The 18,086-nt window shown below is 43.2% G+C and overlaps 1 protein-coding gene across 1 annotated transcript in view; it reads right to left on the bottom strand.

Annotated features, from left to right (window-relative positions):
• CD81 (CD81 molecule) overlaps positions 1 to 18,086 on the bottom strand; it is a 77,425-nt gene that overhangs the window by 38,895 nt on the left and 20,444 nt on the right. Inside the window, exon 2 of the mRNA XM_084631141.1 lies at positions 6,650 to 6,764. Coding sequence (XP_084487267.1) covers positions 6,650 to 6,764 — 115 coding nt within the window. The remainder of the gene's footprint in view (positions 1 to 6,649; positions 6,765 to 18,086) is intronic.

Raw genomic sequence — 18,086 nt, 5'->3', positions numbered from 1 at the left:
ATTGTTGCCGGCACCCAGTGCTAGAGGCGAGCAACAGCAGGGGTTCGCAGCCCGGTGTGTGTCACCCAATAATCACAACGGGGTGGAGAAGCAGAAAAGTTTATTTGAAGCTTCAAAGAAGGTACAGGGAGAATAGAATCTCAAATCCTGCACACAGAGCAGGAAGCTACACAGGCTTTTATACATCCTTTCTTCAGCATACTTATCCAATAGCAAGCTGCCCTAAGTATCCATATAGCCAGCCAATCCAGTTACCAGCTAGTTCCCTTGTTCTCTGTACCATTTGTTAAACCATACATAAAGCTGCTTTATTCAGCATTGTTCTTCCACATCTGTCTTGTTTGGCCTTGTTTAGTTTCAGGCAGTCTGACTCAACATATTGTTGCAGATACTCCGCATAACTGCAACTGGGGGGGGAGAGGGGGAGAAGGACACTTGGGCCTAGTGCGAGGGGGCTTCATTGACACTCGTGGTCTTCCATCCCCCCGAGTTACCTAGTGGCCATGCCCCAGTGTCCCCAACAAAATGACATTGTAAATGCTGCCAGCTTCCTGTTATCTCCGGCAATTGTAAACAAACTTGTTTGTCTGAGCAATTGGCCATACAAGTAGGACTGAGTGGACTTTCTAGGTGCTGAAGTTTTACATGGTTTTATTTTTGAATGCAGTTATTTTCTGTACATAATTCTACACTTGTAAGTTCATGATAAAGAGATTGCACTGCAATACTTGTATTAGGTGAATTGAAAAAATACTATTTTTTTTTACAATGCAAATATTTGTAATAAAATATAAAGTACTGTACACTTTGTATTGTGTTGTAACTGAAATAAAAATATTTGAAAACGTAGAAAACATCCAAAAATATTTATATAAATGGTTTTCTATTATTGTTTAACAGCGTGATTAATTGAGATTTTTTTTTAATTGCTTGACAGCCCTAATCTGTACTGTCTATGAACATATATTATATCTGCAGTGTAGAGTGGGGCATTTCAGATGCAATGGTGGCATGCAGCAGTGTTTCTGGTTTTGCAGCTATCAATAAGGGGGGCAGGGGGGAGGGTGCATTTGGGAGCAAGCCAATTGCTCCTTCAAGATACAGGGGGAGATTTTTGAAAGGCAGAGAAAGCAATCAAGGCACCCAACTCCTATCAAAAGATAGTGGTACGCCTTTGAAAAAAAAAAATCTCACTGCTAGGAGATATTTGTGAAAGTGCAAAAATCTCCCTATTAGAGAATATAATTATGAACTGGGTGGGTAGGTGCTCATGGAAACATTTCCCTACTAGAGGATGTGAGAGAAAAATCACCTTAACCTCCCACACCATTTTTATTCTTCAGAGAGGGATGGTATGAGTCAACCACCCTCTTTAAAAAGAGCACCAGGTAAGGGAGAAACAGGCCTGGCATGCACATGTATATGATGCATGGGCAGACTGTGTGCCCAGCTCTAATGCAAAGAAATACTGCCTTACTGCTCCACAACAGAGGTATCAAACTGCTACCCAGTAAGTGCCCCCAGCCTTATTAAGCTGCTGAAAGACAACCTTGTCATCTTTGTAAGAGCTGAAAGTGTTAACACTATTTTCTGGATGGTCAAGTCCACAATCAGAACAGCAGCTCAAAATGAAGAAGGTTGCAGAAAGCAGCCACAATTAGATAGATTTAAAGCAACAAACCGAAAGAGCCAACAAATAAAAGCTTATGTCATGTCCTGGGAAGCCAGTTCAAAACAAGCAGATAAACTGAACTGGTTGGAGACAGTGGGAAGCTAAAGCACATCAAAAGGATATTTCCTGTGGAAAACCCCAGCTTCAAATGGCTTTCAAGAAGGAATGAAAACATGAATGGGGACAGCAGCTGCCTGTTGTCACATGAATTTGTAGCAACAGGTGCATCCAACGGTCAAGGTCCAGGGCCTTCATCGTGTGAGAATCTCCCCCTCCTTCCACTGTGCTTCACTGCAGGCTCCTCCCCTCCCCACAGCAGCACCCCAGGGAGCTCTTTTCTTAACTGATGTTTAACAAAAAGAAAAGGAGTACTTGTGGCACCTTAGAGACTAACCAATTTATTTGAGCATAAGCTTTCGTGAGCTACAGCTCACTTCATCAGATGCATATCGTGGAAACTGCAGCAGACTTTATATATACACAGAGAATATGAAACAAAACCTCCTCCCACCCCACTGTCCTGCTGGTAATAGCTTATCTAAAGTGATCATTAGGCACTCTGAAGCTTTGGCCTCACTACTGAATCAAAGCAGCAACTGAAGGGCGGGGGACCCAACCAAAACTCTCCCCTCTCCTAACATTAAAACAACATCCAGCTGCTGCACTCCCTCTGCCAACATGGAATGGAGAAACTTGAAGAACAAACACTGGGAATGAGCATGAACGCTAGCCTGGTCACGGGGAAAGCAGCTTCACTTCTGGGAAGGAAAAATGGAGCCTTCCGGCATACCACACCCAGAGAGCAAAGATGTCTAGTGCTACACCCCATATCCCTTACAGCTTCCCATACAGTCTCTCCTTGCTGGTTTCAGCACTCTCCCCACCTTTGGTAAAACTGATTGAATTGGTTGTCACTTTACCTCCTTCACATGCATTCCCCTACATAATGACCTCTGCAGAACAGATCTCCATAGGCAGACAAAATGGCCAATCTGCCTCCTACCAATCCCTGCAGCCTAACCAGATCTACCAACTAAGCAGGGCTTCATCCCCAGACAACTCTACGGTTTCCTGCAGTCGCATAGTCATGCCAACATTTGTTAAAAATACCCTAGCAAATTTTGGGAATAAACCCTCACACTAGACACTAAAATATTCTGCAAGGGAAAGAACACAGCAAGCCAGTCTAAGGCACGTTACAGAAGCTCCAGACTGTGAAATGGAAATGTTGTGGGGGAAGGGTTTGGGAGAAAAAGCAGGGTATGGTGTACTGAGAAGGGAATGTGTCTTAATTATAAAAGTCATCCCAGGCTCCAGACTCTGGGAGTGGCAGAGAGCAGCTGAAGGAAATGCTCCGCTAATATTACTGAATGGGAATTACAGTCATCACAGGGAAACTAGGCAGATCTGTTTCTGAATATAATTCATGAAATTTTAAATAAGAGATCACATCCATTCTTGAGTGTCAGGAAGGCCAATGGTAAGGTGCTCCTACTTTAAAGTCCGATAGGCCCAAGTTGAATTGCTGATTCTGTCACTTTAAAACATTACAAGCACCTGCTATTGGAGCCAATCCTGAGCACATGCATCCTTGCAGAAAGGCTCAAAAGAGGGAGACAAAACCCTGGAGGAAACAGTTTAGCTGTCCAATTGCTCGATTCTCTCCCATTTTGGAGGAAGATGAACAGCTCCTCCCAGTTTCCTTGTCCTCTGGGTCCTCACCTCAGGCAGAAGTGCAGATGAGAGACTCACTTTTTGCCTTGAGAAGGAAGTTGATCTTTGGGCCAATCCCTGGGGTATCTAGAGGCCTGGGCTCTCTGCCTTTTCAGTCTCACCTTGTTGGAGTTTACATTGAAAGAGGGGATACTCTGAATAGAGGCCCTGGTGGAAGACTAGGGCCCTTTGTAGATTCAGGAATTAACACCTCCCACCCCTATGTACATCAATAGCAAACTGACTAAGTGTGTCATTTTGGTGGGGGAGTGGAAATTGAACTGGGACACTTTGCTATGAAGCAGATCATATTGGCTACTGCTGGTAGCCGGATATCTGACTAAATGGACCACTGGGTCCAGCCTGGCATGGCAGGTTCTGCCTTTTTAATATTCCCCCAACATGCAGTAGAAAGGGAAAGGATCCAAGTACACTGAAGCTATTGTTACACGCATTTACAACCAATCTCTGCAGCCTCCGGGCACACAAGGCCAGATTTTCAAGAGAGCTCAGCACCCAACGTGAATGTCATGTCGGTTGCGGAGCTCTATGAAAAGGCGGGCGCACTGAGGGCACATGTATCGCGTATATCCAGGTGCATGGATCCATTTATGAACTCTAGTACAAGTCTGAGCAGCTGTTATCACAATCCAGGCATCCCCCATTGTCCCAGTGCACACCAGTTATCCAGATGGCTGTAGTGCGATTGTATGACCCATTGTTTTGACAAGGAAGAGTCGTGTGCTGGTGTTATGGAAGTTTATCAACACAACCAGAGACTGTTTTTAGTATTCACTGAATCAATACAGATCAACAGCCTGACATTATATTGGGGTTGTCACATGCAGTCTACTGAGGGCCTTGTGAGAGAAGTGGATGGCGGTTCTAGGAGCAATTCTCCACCTACAGGGGGACAGCGTTCTTATTTCCAAGTCTCTTCTCGTTCTCAAAACAGGAAGGGATTATCTCCATACCTCTAAACCCCAGAGCTCTACGAGTATCCCATACTGGTGACAGCCACCTCACCCTTCCCTTTCTCCAGCATTTGGAAGGGGACTGCCCCTTAAAATGTCTCCACCTGGTGGAGAAGTGTACATGCAGATATTGAAGACATCTGGTCTGAATGGATAGTGGTGGGGAAGAAGCTATGGGGCTCATCTTCCTTTCACACCAGTGGGAGGCAGAAATCAGGTAAGCCTCCATTAAAATCAACAGAGTTAAACTGGAGCAGATCTGTGGAGAATCAGACTCATACGCAGTTTTGTCTTGAACAGGAATGGAGGATAATTTTTCCAGATGTCGTCCTCCCCTAGGTCCCCATCCATGACAGCATTTCTTTCCTGTGTGTCTACCCCTGAGAATGCAGGAATTCTTGGTCCACACCCAGTACCCTGCAATCGTCACCTCCCCCGCACACAGCATCCTCAGCATTCCCCTTGCAGAGAGACAGCTGGTTTCAGATACACAGTGCAGAGGTCAAACCTCATAAAAAAAGGGACCTTGGAAAGCAGACGTCCTGCTCAAGCCAATGCTTCAAGGCTTGAGCTGCTGCTCGAGTGCAGACGAGCACAGCCAAATAAGGGTCTTCCATTTCCAACAAGTCAGAATGCTGACCAATTATTGAAATCACATTAAACCTCACACGCCTGGAAAACATGAGTCATGCTGGTCTCCACAATTTATTTTCCATTGCCGACTGTTCCTTCAGTTGCTCCATATCCCTGCAGCAGAGAACCAACAATCCCAAAAAACAGCTACAACAAGCAATCCCTCCTCCCCCTTATGTCCAAACCCACCATACAACTCCCTCCTGAAATTAAAGGTTTTTAAAGGAGACTAGTGGAAATGGGACAGGGGAAATTCTCTTTACTGCTTGCACAGAAAAGCTGGATATTTTTTAAAGATACTTTTCATTTTAACCCCTTTGACTCTAGGATTGGAGATGCATGCAACACAGGTTACATTTAAGCAAACAGGATTTGCACATCAAGGTCATATCTTGCTAGTATGAGATATTTTAGTCTACACTTTATTCCATATATTGCCATAATGAGCATACATTATGTTTTTAGGACACCTGCTGTGATGCATGGCTAGAAAGGGTTAAACATCCTGCAAAAATAAATAACCCAGAGAAGACATGTGGGAAGATAATGCTTGTGATTTTGTGTATTTACATATGTATAAGTAGGGTGGACAATGTAAAACAGTCCCTGTCTGTTCTGTATTCTTATAATTCAGAGGTCAAAAGAACATCCTATTATGTAAATGAATTGTAAGCACCGGATATCTTGGTATTCATCTCTCTTTGAAATGTACTGTGAACGGTGGAGGAACAAGCAAATGGCCTTATGTTAACTCATATAGCTAAGTGCTAGTGATGGACCTCCTTCAAAGTCATCCTGATTACCTTTTGTTCCCTGAAGAATTCCAACTTGTCAAAAGACATGAAATTGTATAAAAGATCCTTGGGTCCTGATTCTGTCATCTCAGATTTGCTTAGACTTCATTGGGGAAGTTTGAGTCGCAAGACTGAGGTCCCAGTTATGCTGGTACACCGTGAATATGAGATTTCGTCATTAGACTATGACCTATGAACTGAATTCTAAAGGAACACTTTGCAACTAGGAAGCTCACCATCTCTGCTGTGAATCTGCACCTCAATGAATTGAGCTCACGTCTGTATGTATATTGATATTTTAACCATACCCTTATGTTTTTTAGAAAAATTTTGCTTAGTTAGTAAGAATTGGCTGTAGCATGTATTTGGATAAGATCTGAAACATTCATTAACCTGGGAGGTAATGAGTCCTATTCTTTGGGACTGATAGAACCTTTTCTTTTATATGATTAAAGAAGATTTACAGAAATTTTCATCATATTTGATGTGGGTACCTGGATGGAGGCCTGAGGCTGGATCACTTTAAGGGAACTGTGTTGTTTGGACTTCTGAGTAACCAGTAAGGTAATAAAGAAGCTGTTTTATGCTGGCTTGGTAAATTTAAGTACTGGAATATCCACCAGCTTTTTGGGGGGGTTGGCTGCCCCATTCTTGCAGTTCACCCTAATTGAGTGACCATAGCTGGCTCCCCACTAGGAGCCCGGTCACACCTGCGTATGAACAATGCTTTCCGTTTGCATTTCTGGGTGTGTCATGCTTCACTGGAACAGGACAAGTTGTGCAGGTACCATCACCAACGGAGATGCATACAAACCTCACTCCCTCTACACCCACCCACCTACTTCTCTCCCAGCACTACTTACCAATATAGAATGTGTTAGGGGCCTGCTTGTCACCTAGATGTAAGTACAGGATATTTGTGGTCTGCGAATCATGACGGAGCCAGAGTGCCACACCAAGAATGATTCCTCCTGCGAGCTGGGTAGAAACCAGAGAGAAGGGGACACAATTAGCAACACTCATTCCATCACATGTCCCATCATACAGTCTATTTACATATAAGACAAGTCCTTCCAGAGGCCTTACCCAACATGCAGGGCACTGGCAAATCATATAAGGAGACATCTCGCTTTCTACTAAGCTTGTCCAATATATGGCTCATATATACACAGAGAAACAGGATGCATCAAAACAGCTCACTCTGGGTGCCCTTTGTCCAATATATTGACCATACCCTCTCCGCCTAATGGCCTTGTCTGTTTCCAATTATGAGTTCTCCCATTGATTCTGCAGCCTCTCTGCACATAGATCTTCCCCCAGATCCCCTGAGAGTTACACATGAGGGGTTGCAGAATAAGGCCCTTCATCTCCAGTAGGCTTCATTACTAGGCTATCCAGGCTGAGTTTGAAGAGCAGAGTGACAGATTTCAAGGCTGAATGATAGGTCTGTTCCAGGCACAGGAGTGGCTCCGGAATACCTATCCCAGTCCATCTCACAACTAATAGCTGCTCAAGAGCCATGCATTTCCTTTTTATGTTTGTCTAAATACTTTTCAAAACCTATGGGCTAAGTCCCGCTCTCTCTTTTGCTAGAGGTTGGAAGGAAAAAGAGAAGTGAGAGTTTCCCACCCCAGCAGCACATGGGTAGTATTTCAGTGTAATGATTCTCTGAGTGCTAGGCCAGAGAATGACAAACATGCCTTCTGGCTCTCCAAAGCCACAAAGGCCAGGATCTGTCACAATGGGGTGTCTGGCATCGTGCCCCCTAGGGAGAGTCTCTCTCTGGTTCCTGTTAGGAACAGGGGCAAAGTGCGCTGCACAGCACATTTCCCCAACAGTTCTGAGCCATCCTGCTCTTGATAGGAAGATTCGGGAAACTAGTTACATCACCAGCTCTGGTCCCTTCACTCTCTGCCTCGCTAACTCCTGCTCAGTGCAGCTGAAGCATCCTGCCTCTGATTACTTTGTTCCCAGTGCTGTCCTTACATTTATCCTGGATGTTAGCTATTTGGCATAAGAAATCCCCAACAGCACCAAGCCTCTAAGTTAGAGGTGCGTCCTATGGGTTTGGCCCCATACAATCCTCTGGAGCCCCTTCAGAATGTTGTACGCCTCTTTGTAAAAAAAAAGGCGTAATTTTTCCAACCTCTCAATAATTTAGCTCCTTACATTCCTGTATGTTTAAACTGGAAAATGCACCAATCTCCGTCTCAATAAAGTTGACCAGACCAGACGTGTGCGCACTATCGCAGGTGTAATTGTTTGGACTTTTCATTTTATACAGCACCTTTCATCCTGAAGATATCCACAGTGCTTTACAACCGGTCTGTAGGGACCACTTTCCTATTCGCAACAGGCAGAGGATTCTAGGGTAAAATATTGCTAATGTGCAGTGGCTGCTGTTACAAAATTATTTTTTTAGGAGGGGAAGAGAGCAACATCTGCAACTGAAGCTTTAAAGGTAGCTTTTAGACTGAGGTACCATTTAAGTTTTGTCTCATTGGAAGTGGAGGTAGTAAGTCTGAAGACACATGGTATTGCTCATCTATGACGTAGGGACAGAAACCAGGTTTGTTTTAGATATCTTTAGCTACACATCCCAGGATTCACTATTTTTAAACATTGTGCTTATAGTGAAGTTATCCTACACCGGGATGTGTTCTGCTTTCACACATCACCTTTGGTTGTGTACCAGTTGTGACAGGGAGTTACGAGAAAACAGTTTCTAAGGTTTGTCAATTTCTCCTTCAGACCTGCATTCTTTTCCTACTCCCAATGCACAATTGCATTTATCTAGTTTTGTGGCATCTAGAATTTGACCAAACACAGCCTAGCAAGTTTTCTAGAACTCCCAAAAACCACTTGCCACAGGAAAAAGGTTTGATGACAATCAGCCTTATAGAAGCATGCTTAACCGGTGCATATTGATGCTAGGTAACAACAAAAACTCCAACATCCTGCACATGCGTAGCACACGTTATCAGAAGATCCATATGAACTTGGCAAAAAGCATATTCCCCTGTAAGCATCCCTCTAGGCATTTAAGGTAGCATTTTGAAGAGTGCTTAAGTGACTTAGGCATGTCTGAAAATCCCTCTCTTCCCCCCCGCCCCAGGCTTTTCCTGTGCATCGATCAGACTGTAGCCACACTAAACAGCAGACATTGTTTTCTTCAAGAGATTTTTGGGATATCTGATCTCCAGCAGGGATAGCCAGAGTCCTGTTTACTCCTCACCTTCCCACTCCCTTGTGGAATGTCTTTGTTAAGAACCATAGTCATTTCTCTAGCAACTAGTTTTTCAAGGTAATTTTAAAAAAAACAAACAAAAACCACATCAGGTGTTCCTTCAGCCCATTCCAAACACATAATGGTTAACAACTCCATTTCTCCACAGAGATGGCAATTACCTCAACACATACAAGAAGATCATCTTGTTCAGCAGGCAACCTGAGGACCCATAACCCATTGATGGATGTTATTCAGAGAGGAAATATATAGAGAATTCCATGAGTATCAGAAACAAAACATTTATTAGCTTGCATCTTTAACAAATATGGCGCTTGGCTGACAGTAACTTAGGCCACCTCCCTGCTTATTCAGAAACTGTTCTAATCTAATTCATAGTAGCATCAAAACATGACTCGGCATCAATTGTTCCTTGAGAATTTCAGTAAAATAAATATATTTATGTATTTATTTTAAAAGAATCAGCGGTAACTAACTGGACAGGGCAAGACACGGGATGACAGTCCAATGCTCACCTTCACTGAAGAAAATCTTCTGGGATGATGAAGCCACCTTGCAGGGAAGGGCAGTACGCAAATCTCCCAGTTAATTTATTATATCTGTACTACTTGTTTATTCAGGAGATCACAATAGTCAGTTTGGACAAACAAAATCAACTCAAGTTCTCTCTTTGACAGGCATTTCTTGTACTTAACTTGAGGGTTTGAACTCAATTGGAGTTGCTGGATGCTCAGCACTACTGAAGATCAGGCCATTTATTTAGGTCTTGTCTACGCCACACAGCTTTTAGTGACAAGGCTGTGTAAAGCTCTTTTTCGGCACTTTTGCCAACAAAATACTTCCAGCCCTGCAAGCGGCGTTAGCTTTGTCCAAAGCCGCATTCACATTGCCACTTGCGTCAGCAAAATTTTCATCTTTAGTGTGTGTGTGGGGGGGGGAGCTTTTTTATGTACCCGTGAAAGACAAAAGTTTTGTTGACAACTTCGCAGCCTCGACAAGCTCTAAGGTGCCTAAATATAGATTTAGGAAACTAATCTGAGGGATTTTTTTTTTTTTAAAGCCATTAAATCTCCAGTGCTTCTATGGATACCACCACAAGTGCGTACTAAGAGGAACATAAGAACTGCCATAGTGGGTCAGACCAAAGATCCAGTTAGCCCAGTATCCTGTCTTCCAACAGAGGCCAGTGCCAGGTGCCCCTGAGGGAAATGAACAGAACAGGTAAACATCAAGTGATCCATCCCCTGTCGCCCATTCCCAGTTTCTGGTAAACAGAGGCTAGATAGGGACACCATCCCTGGAACAGCACAACTAGCTGATTAGGCAGAAAGGGCTGCCCTACCTAAAAAGGCCTACTATACAGCAGCAGAGTAGAGGGACTAGAGCATGCATATGTATGCACACACAAGTTCCAGCTATGAAATCTTTATTAGCAGCCAACAGGCGGAGTCACTTTCCTGTACGCACAATAATGCACTCAGTCCTGTCACACTCTCACCAAGGGTTTCTGTTTGGTCTCTGAGGATGAACTATGAAATTCTCTGGATTAAAAGTTGAACCTAGGAGTGGACTGCAAAGCTAGACTCGCTGTATTGGGTTTAAAAGAAAAGGAGGACTTGTGGCACCTTAGAGACTAACCAATTTATTAGAGCATAAGCTTTCGTGAGCTACAGCTCACTGAGGAAGTGAGCTGTAGCTCACGAAAGCTTATGCTCTAATAAATTGGTTAGTCTCTAAGGTGCCACAAGTCCTCCTTTTCTTTTTGCGAATACAGACTAACACGGCTGCTACTCTGAAACCTGTATTGGGTTTAAAGGTGTAACAAACACATGCCTCCATAAAATAAACAGGCACATGATTGCATTAGAATTGAGGTACCATTTGTAGTCACTTTGCGCTAACAGGGAAGATGTGCCAGTCCTAATGCCACTATAGCACTGACAATTCTCTGAACAAAACCTTCTTGGATAAGAGTATTATTGGGGATAAGAGGAATAATTAATAAATAAACAAAAAACACAACATGCTTCCTTGAAAAGGTGGCGGCTAAGACTGAAATACAGTAGAATTGAAATACTCATACCGCAAAACTGGGGGATTACTTAAATGACTCCTTTTCAAACTCTCTTTTTGGGAGTGACCATTCAAGCTAAATGTTTCCTAGTAGAACTTTTCTCTGACCCATTTGACACAGTCATACCCATTCTACTGTAACAAATAGAATCTTATTTAAATAAGACATTGGTTTCTGAAGAAAGAAAATCTAATATATTTAAAGGGAGATTTCCAAGGCACTTTCACTGGTGAGGCCTACTCAAACTCCATTTTATCTTAAAGGTCATAGCCTTCGTACCAACTTGTTTTAAAGGATACATGTGAAAGGAGGATGACTTTTTTTTTTAAAAAAAAGACAGTAGCTCTTAAAAAGAGGGCTGATTTTTGACAGGATCCCTAAATTAGTCATAAGTACATGAGGGATTGACTACAGGTTATATGACAGTCCCATAAAGAGATTCTTTAGTAATAGTTCAGAAGACTGTAGTTATACATTTGCAGGCAGAGTCTAATGCTTGGGACCATTGCATAAGCAAATGTCAGCTGGGCTTTTTCAAGTTATTCAGCACTGGCCTAATTTGGCTCCCACTGAAATCAATAGGCGTTTTACCAGTCACTTCAGTGGGAAAGTTAGACCAACATGGAGTCGTTTTGAAAAGCTCAGCCATTATGGTTCTTAAGGAACTAGCCACTTATTCTTAGACTCAAACATATAGGGAGAGTGTATAGCACAAGACTACTCTAGACTAAAGAAAGCTTGACTTGTCCACTTACTGGTACCAGCATCCCCAGTAGTGTCAATTGTCCTTGCTGCCTCTCCAGTTCTCTTTGCCTGGTCCCTTAATCACTTGCTTCTCCCCAGCTCCTTTAACAACTGCAGAATTTATGATTTTACTTGGAACATTTTGGCCAGTTTTAGTGGAATGCCTCCTTATAACAGGACAAGATTAAAAAAACCCACACAAAGAACAAAATAATTTTATTACATTACAAGAACGCAGACCAAGCTTTCAATGAGATTGGAGTCAGCTTGAATGCGCAATAAAGCGCACAGAGCCACAGGTGTGCAATGGCAAACGCCATTATGAATGCAAACTGCATGACTGCACATGTAAATTGCTAGTTAAGAGCCTATGTCCACACATGCACAATCACTCAATCTGTGCATACAATTAAAGAAATTATGCAAGCATGGAAGTAGATCCTCTGAAAATTTAGCCCAGTAAGGGTCTAGAGATTTTGCCCAAGTCAATTTCCTGATCCTCCTCCCCTTCAGCTGAGCTTTCAGTGCTTATTATGAATAGGGAAAAACATTGTACCTAAGCCCCTCTTAGAACTTGCTTCAGGCAGGCCAACAATCTCCCAGTACTTGCTATGGAAAAAGTGATTGTGGGGAAAAGAAAAAAAATGAAAAAAATCAGTCAGTATTCTCTCCCTTCCAGCTTCCCAAAAGCAAAGAAGTAACGGTCATCAATAACAGACAGCAGCTGCATTAAAGCAACACTGTCTGCTGGCTTCACGCTCAGAAGAGAGCGCTTTAACTCCTCGTGGTAAGAGAGGTCAGACACTTTCGGCTACACTTCTCTAGTTACAAACTATAGAAATGATCCCTGAAAGTATAGTCTTCCAATTCAGCTCCAAGTAAAGTAGCTAGGAGCTGACTTTAAAAAAAAAAAAAAAAAAGGGGAAACCAGAATCCAGTCTGGAGTTTCTCATTAGTTGTCTAGGACAATAATAAAATCCACATTTGTTTATTCACTTGGAAAAAAGAGAAGGGCCCATAATTAATCAATGCCACTCCTAAAGCAGGAATCTGTGAGCAGCCCCTCGGAGGAGAACCATCCAAAGAAGATTTCTGCGCTCACTTTGACTGGACTGTTGAATTTCTGTGCCTCTTTTGGCTGGCTCAATCCCTGCCTTCACCCATCTCACCATGGTTATGAACCAGCAAATGAGATCACATTTGGGAGGAGTCCAGGAGCAAGTTGTCTCTGAGAGCTTTGAAGAACAGAAAGGGAAGTATTTAAAGTGTTCTCTTATGTGAGACCGAGAGAGAGAGAGGATTCTAAACACTTTTTTCCCCATTATAAAGTTAAAGACAGAACTATGGATCATCATTTCCCTGAAAAACATCCTTCATAACCACCAAAAATATATTAAACATAGCTGAGGAATCCGGTCACTTGTGGTTCCAAAGGGAAGGAAGCGGGAGGGAGAAAACTCATTGGATTGCCATAGTAACCCTGGCTTCCACTAGAAGAACTTTTTTTTTTTTAAAGTTTTAAAAGAACAGCCCAGCGACAGCTCATAAAACCTGAAAGGAGAGCTAGACACTTCCACAGACAGCAATTTCTCCATTTGCTTTTTCCTTCAGGGTTCGTGGAATTTTGGCAGAGTGAAAAACAAAAACACACTGCACTGCTCCTGCTGTCTCACCACTTCCCCTGACGGCCATCTCTTGCTCTCAATTCCTCAGGACTCTGATTTAACACCAGTATGGTAAACAGTCCTCCACCACCACAGTAGCACCTTCACTCACATACTGTAAGCTGGCTGCAAGTGGTAACTGTCACTCTCTCAGAGATGACCTAGAAGCAGCACATGAACCTGGATGAGGTTTGGATTGACTGGTACTGATCTCAGTTACACCTGGCAAGCTGTTCTCGCAAAGTTTCCACCATCTTGTTCCCTATGTGTGCTATGTTCCAAGTCCGCTCTGATCATCAACCGCAATTTGGATCTAGGGATGAAAGTCCATCCAAAATGTAAGAGGTTCAAGAAGGTTTGGGTCTTATCCCGGCCCCCTCAGCATTTCTTCTGCAGACCACCTGTTTCTCTCTACCTTTCCACTAGAACAAAGAGGGCCTTCAAATATGAACTTCAGTCCAACAGTGTCCAAGATGTGAGCCAGCTGCTATCTATTATTTATATTACAATAATGCCTGGAGTCCCCAGTCAAGATCAGAGTCTCATTGTGCTAGTCACTATATAGGAGACATAGTAAAATACACATTGTAAATTGGGCAGGGGGGAGGCAGGGAAGAATCTAAGCTGTGTCTAGCACTTTCTAATTCACAGTTAAAATGGGCAAACTAATGGAGGACAAGAAAGTGCTTTCACACCTCTCGTCAAACTGAATCTCTAAGGTATTAATTTGTGGTCTGTAAAGCAGTAAACACCACGTGTCGTTCCCTGTGGTACTGAATGAATGGCTTTTAGATTGGAGATGCAGAATGAAATTTGGCTAATCAACTTTAGAGAGGAAGCCTCCCCCTCCCCCCGGTTTAACTTCCTGCCAGTACCCGTGTCTGGACCTTAAAAGGCCAGGTTTCATGAGAGTTTGAGATGCGGGGAGGCATGAGTACAATTCCTTTAATTTGGTTAGCAGCAGGGAAACCACCTTCATTTCACTTCCTAGGGGGCAAGAAATCCACCACTGGGGGTTAACCTAGTTCATACATAAGAACAGCCATATTGGGTCAGACCAAAGGTCCATCTAACCCAGTATCCTGTCTTCTGACAGTGAAGGTTCTTTCCAGGTTCTGTATTGCATTAGAATACTTTCGTAGTGGTACTTCAATGCAAGCACTTGTTAGACTGATGTTCTGCAAACCACACAAACACTACATTAAACACACCTCAATGCATCAGACTACACACTTTATTTCAGCTTAATAGGAGAGCTATTTTACTTTAGCAGCCAATTTCTAAAAGCATATTTACAGACTTTAATCTCTCTGTAATGAGACCGACTACAATTAGGCCTCAAAATATGTTTTTAATAATTAATTGGAACGTAACATATTATAGCACTTATGAAAGCTAAATTGAATCCTTATTTCAGATACTTAAAATGGAGACCAAGGCTGCAGTTAGCCGTTTGAGGAGACAAGGACTGTACGAACAGTTCATTTCTCTTATGTCCCGCACCAAAAATTTTAGGGGTGGCCAGTTTTGCTGATCTACCTGGATTGTGACAGCACCTGGAAATGGGTGGAGCAACAGAACAGGTGTTTCAGATGAGTTAGCTAGATGGCACTAGACTATATCTGAAAGTTGCTCCTCTATCAGGACTGTTTGCTATAACTTCTATCTAACAACCAAGAAAGCTTAATACAAACAATGTGACTTGCACAGAGAGGTGAAGTTTGGGTATCTGTTTTCCCTCCCACCTTTTGTCTATTCTGTTTCGACTGTAAGCTCTTCAGGCAGGGACTGTCTCTTACTATGTGTATTCACAGCACTGAGCATTATGGGGACCTGATCTCAGCTGAGACCTTCAGGCACTACTGTAATACAAATAAAAATGCTAATGGAAATTAGGAGTTGTACAAAGCTGGTGCTCGGTTTCCTCCTAGATCCAACTGCCTATATATTCAGTTGAACATAACTTGTAAAAGCTATTTGTAACAGCACCATGTGATGACCCCAGGTCATATGCACAAATGTTTGCAAACTAGTCGTGGACGTAATTGAACTGAATGACTATTCAAAATTAGAACAAGAGTTCACAGAATGATTTGTTGTAGTCAGATTTTTTTTTCTAAAAGTACAATTATTCTTATTGTTACTTAAATAACCTTGAGCTTTCCCCACTATGAGCCAAACAGTTTTCAAAGTTACCCTTCCCTACACTCGCCCTTTTATAAATTCAGAGGGAAATCCAGTCTACTTTACAACATTCCATTCTACACTGCTGCGCTCCCCCCACGTTTACATTATTAGTGCAGGGCTATCCAGGACAAGGAAGTGCCTGATCCTAGAAAACGTGCCCCATCTATGCCTTTCCCCAGCGTACACAAGAGGCTCACAGTTGGGATTTGGTAAGAGGAACTCATCTTATGTTAGTTCAGAACGGTTCTAATTTTAACTACAGTTTGCCTGTTACCATACTGAATATCAGTGAGATCAAGACAAGTTTTTTCCATAGATTTTCAAGCCAGAAGAATCATAGAATATCAGGGTTGGAAGGGACCTCAGGAGGTCATCTAGTCCAACCCCCTGCTTAAAGCAGGACCAATCCCCAATTTTTTGCCCCAGATCCCTAAATGGCCCCCTCAAGGATTGAACTCACAACCCTGGGTTTAGCAGGCCAATGCTCAAACCACTGAGCTATCCCTCCCCCCCAAAGAGATGATGACATTCTAGCCTGTCTTCCTGCATAGCAATGATCCCTGCATTGTGCCCAACGGCTGGTGGTTGAGCTGCAGCACATCTTTTACAAAGATACCTGGAGTCATTGAATCAAGATATGGTAGATTCTCCATCACCCAATTGTTTGGTAATCTGTTCCAATGGTTAGTTAGCTTCACGGTTAAGAACTTTTTATCTTACTTCCAGTATGACGACTTCTAGTGCCAACTTCCAGATGTTGGATCTTTTAATGCCTTTGCCTTCTAGAGTAAATATCCCTCTAACTCTTGCTCCTGTGTGGATACTGCTAGACCAATCGAGTCATCTCACCCGTCTCCTCAATAATCTCTGCACATTGAGCTCCTCAAAATCCCTCATTTAAGGCGTCCCTCAGCTTCTCTGAGCTCTCTCTCCAATTTTTCAACATCCTTTAGCTCCAGAACTCCCCAGAAGACTGAAGCCAACTGGTCAAGAGGATTTCCATGTCACATTCTGAGGGATGCACAGATATATTGGGGGAGGGGCGGGGGGGAGGAAAGGGGAGATGAGGAAGGAGAAAGAGACAATGGCCTGAACTTGGGTCTTTCTCCTGTTCCAGAAATTAAGAGTAGCCACTGATTTTGGGTGCTCAACAACTGAAGTCTGAGAAAGTCTCAAAGTTAGGCCCAGGGCTGGAGATCCATGATGAGAAGCCCCTCAAAATCAGGGGCCCCTTTTGAAAAATGTATGTATAAGCCTTTTCTTAGATTTAGGTAAGAACTCCCTGTTTCTCCCTCCAAAAGGAACTGCCAAGTGCCTTCGGAAACCTCTGTGGTGGTTATTCCCGTCTTTCTTCAGTGGGCTCCATCTCTGGGGCTCACTGCTCACTTACCATACCCCAGAGGCTCTGTCTAGTGCAAGCAATAACATTCATACAGGACTATTGCTAATATGGTTTCCCTGGCCAGCATGGACAGAGATTGCTACTCCCAGACAGAGTCAAACTATGTTAGAGATTATTGTCCTATGCTCTGTGCTGTTCAGAATTTTCAGTTTCCTCCACCATTCCTCTAGCATCAATGGAGCTGCCATGGTGCTTGGAGTGGTAGGACAGTGTTGAAGTTGCAGACTTTTCTTTTTGAACACCATGAACTAGGCTCAAAGTAGGTTTATAACCATGTTAGAAAACATGTTTTCTAGAAACTGAAGTCCCTGTCCACGCTGGTTAGGGAAGCCATGTTAGAACCCTGCTAGCAGCAGTCCTGTTTAGACACATTTGTGGCTAGCATGTCTCAGCCACAGAGTAAACATGGTTGATAAGCTATTACTGCACGCTGGCAAGCATTGCGGTACTACCTCATGCACTCCAGGGTGCATCGTCCTGAAAGCCAGGAAATTAGAGTTCAGTGACATTGCTGCCCTTGGCAGGGAGAGGTTGTCAGGGTTGCCATGCCCTGGGATGACAACTACAAAACCATGTGCCCATGCATATGACAAGAGGGAGGCAGCTTCCAAGTGTCCTAAAGGGGAAGCTCTTGATACTTACCTGAAGAGAGTCTTTTGAAGGTTAGCTACTGGCAGCGCTCAGCACATTCACCACAAAACAAGGATGGAATGCAGCCCTTTCAACGCTTTAGTCTTTGGCCTGGTCTACAATTAAAATTTATGTTTACTTATCTATGGTGCTCAGGGGTGACCTAACCACCAGTGTAGATTCAGCTGGTGGACGGAAGAATGCTTCCATCGACCTAGCTCACTGTCACTTGGAATGGTGGTTTTTCTACAGCAATGGAAATAATCCTTCTGCCAATGTAGGATGTGTCTACAATGCCTTAGCAATGCCAGTATAGGCCCTGAAGTGTAGACAGGGCCTTTGTGCAAGAAGA

This window comes from Lepidochelys olivacea, assembly GCF_965140295.1.
Source record: "Lepidochelys olivacea isolate rLepOli2 genome assembly, chromosome: 6".
NCBI lineage: Eukaryota > Metazoa > Chordata > Testudines > Cheloniidae > Lepidochelys > Lepidochelys olivacea.
This window is presented reverse-complemented; position numbering and strand designations above follow the sequence as displayed.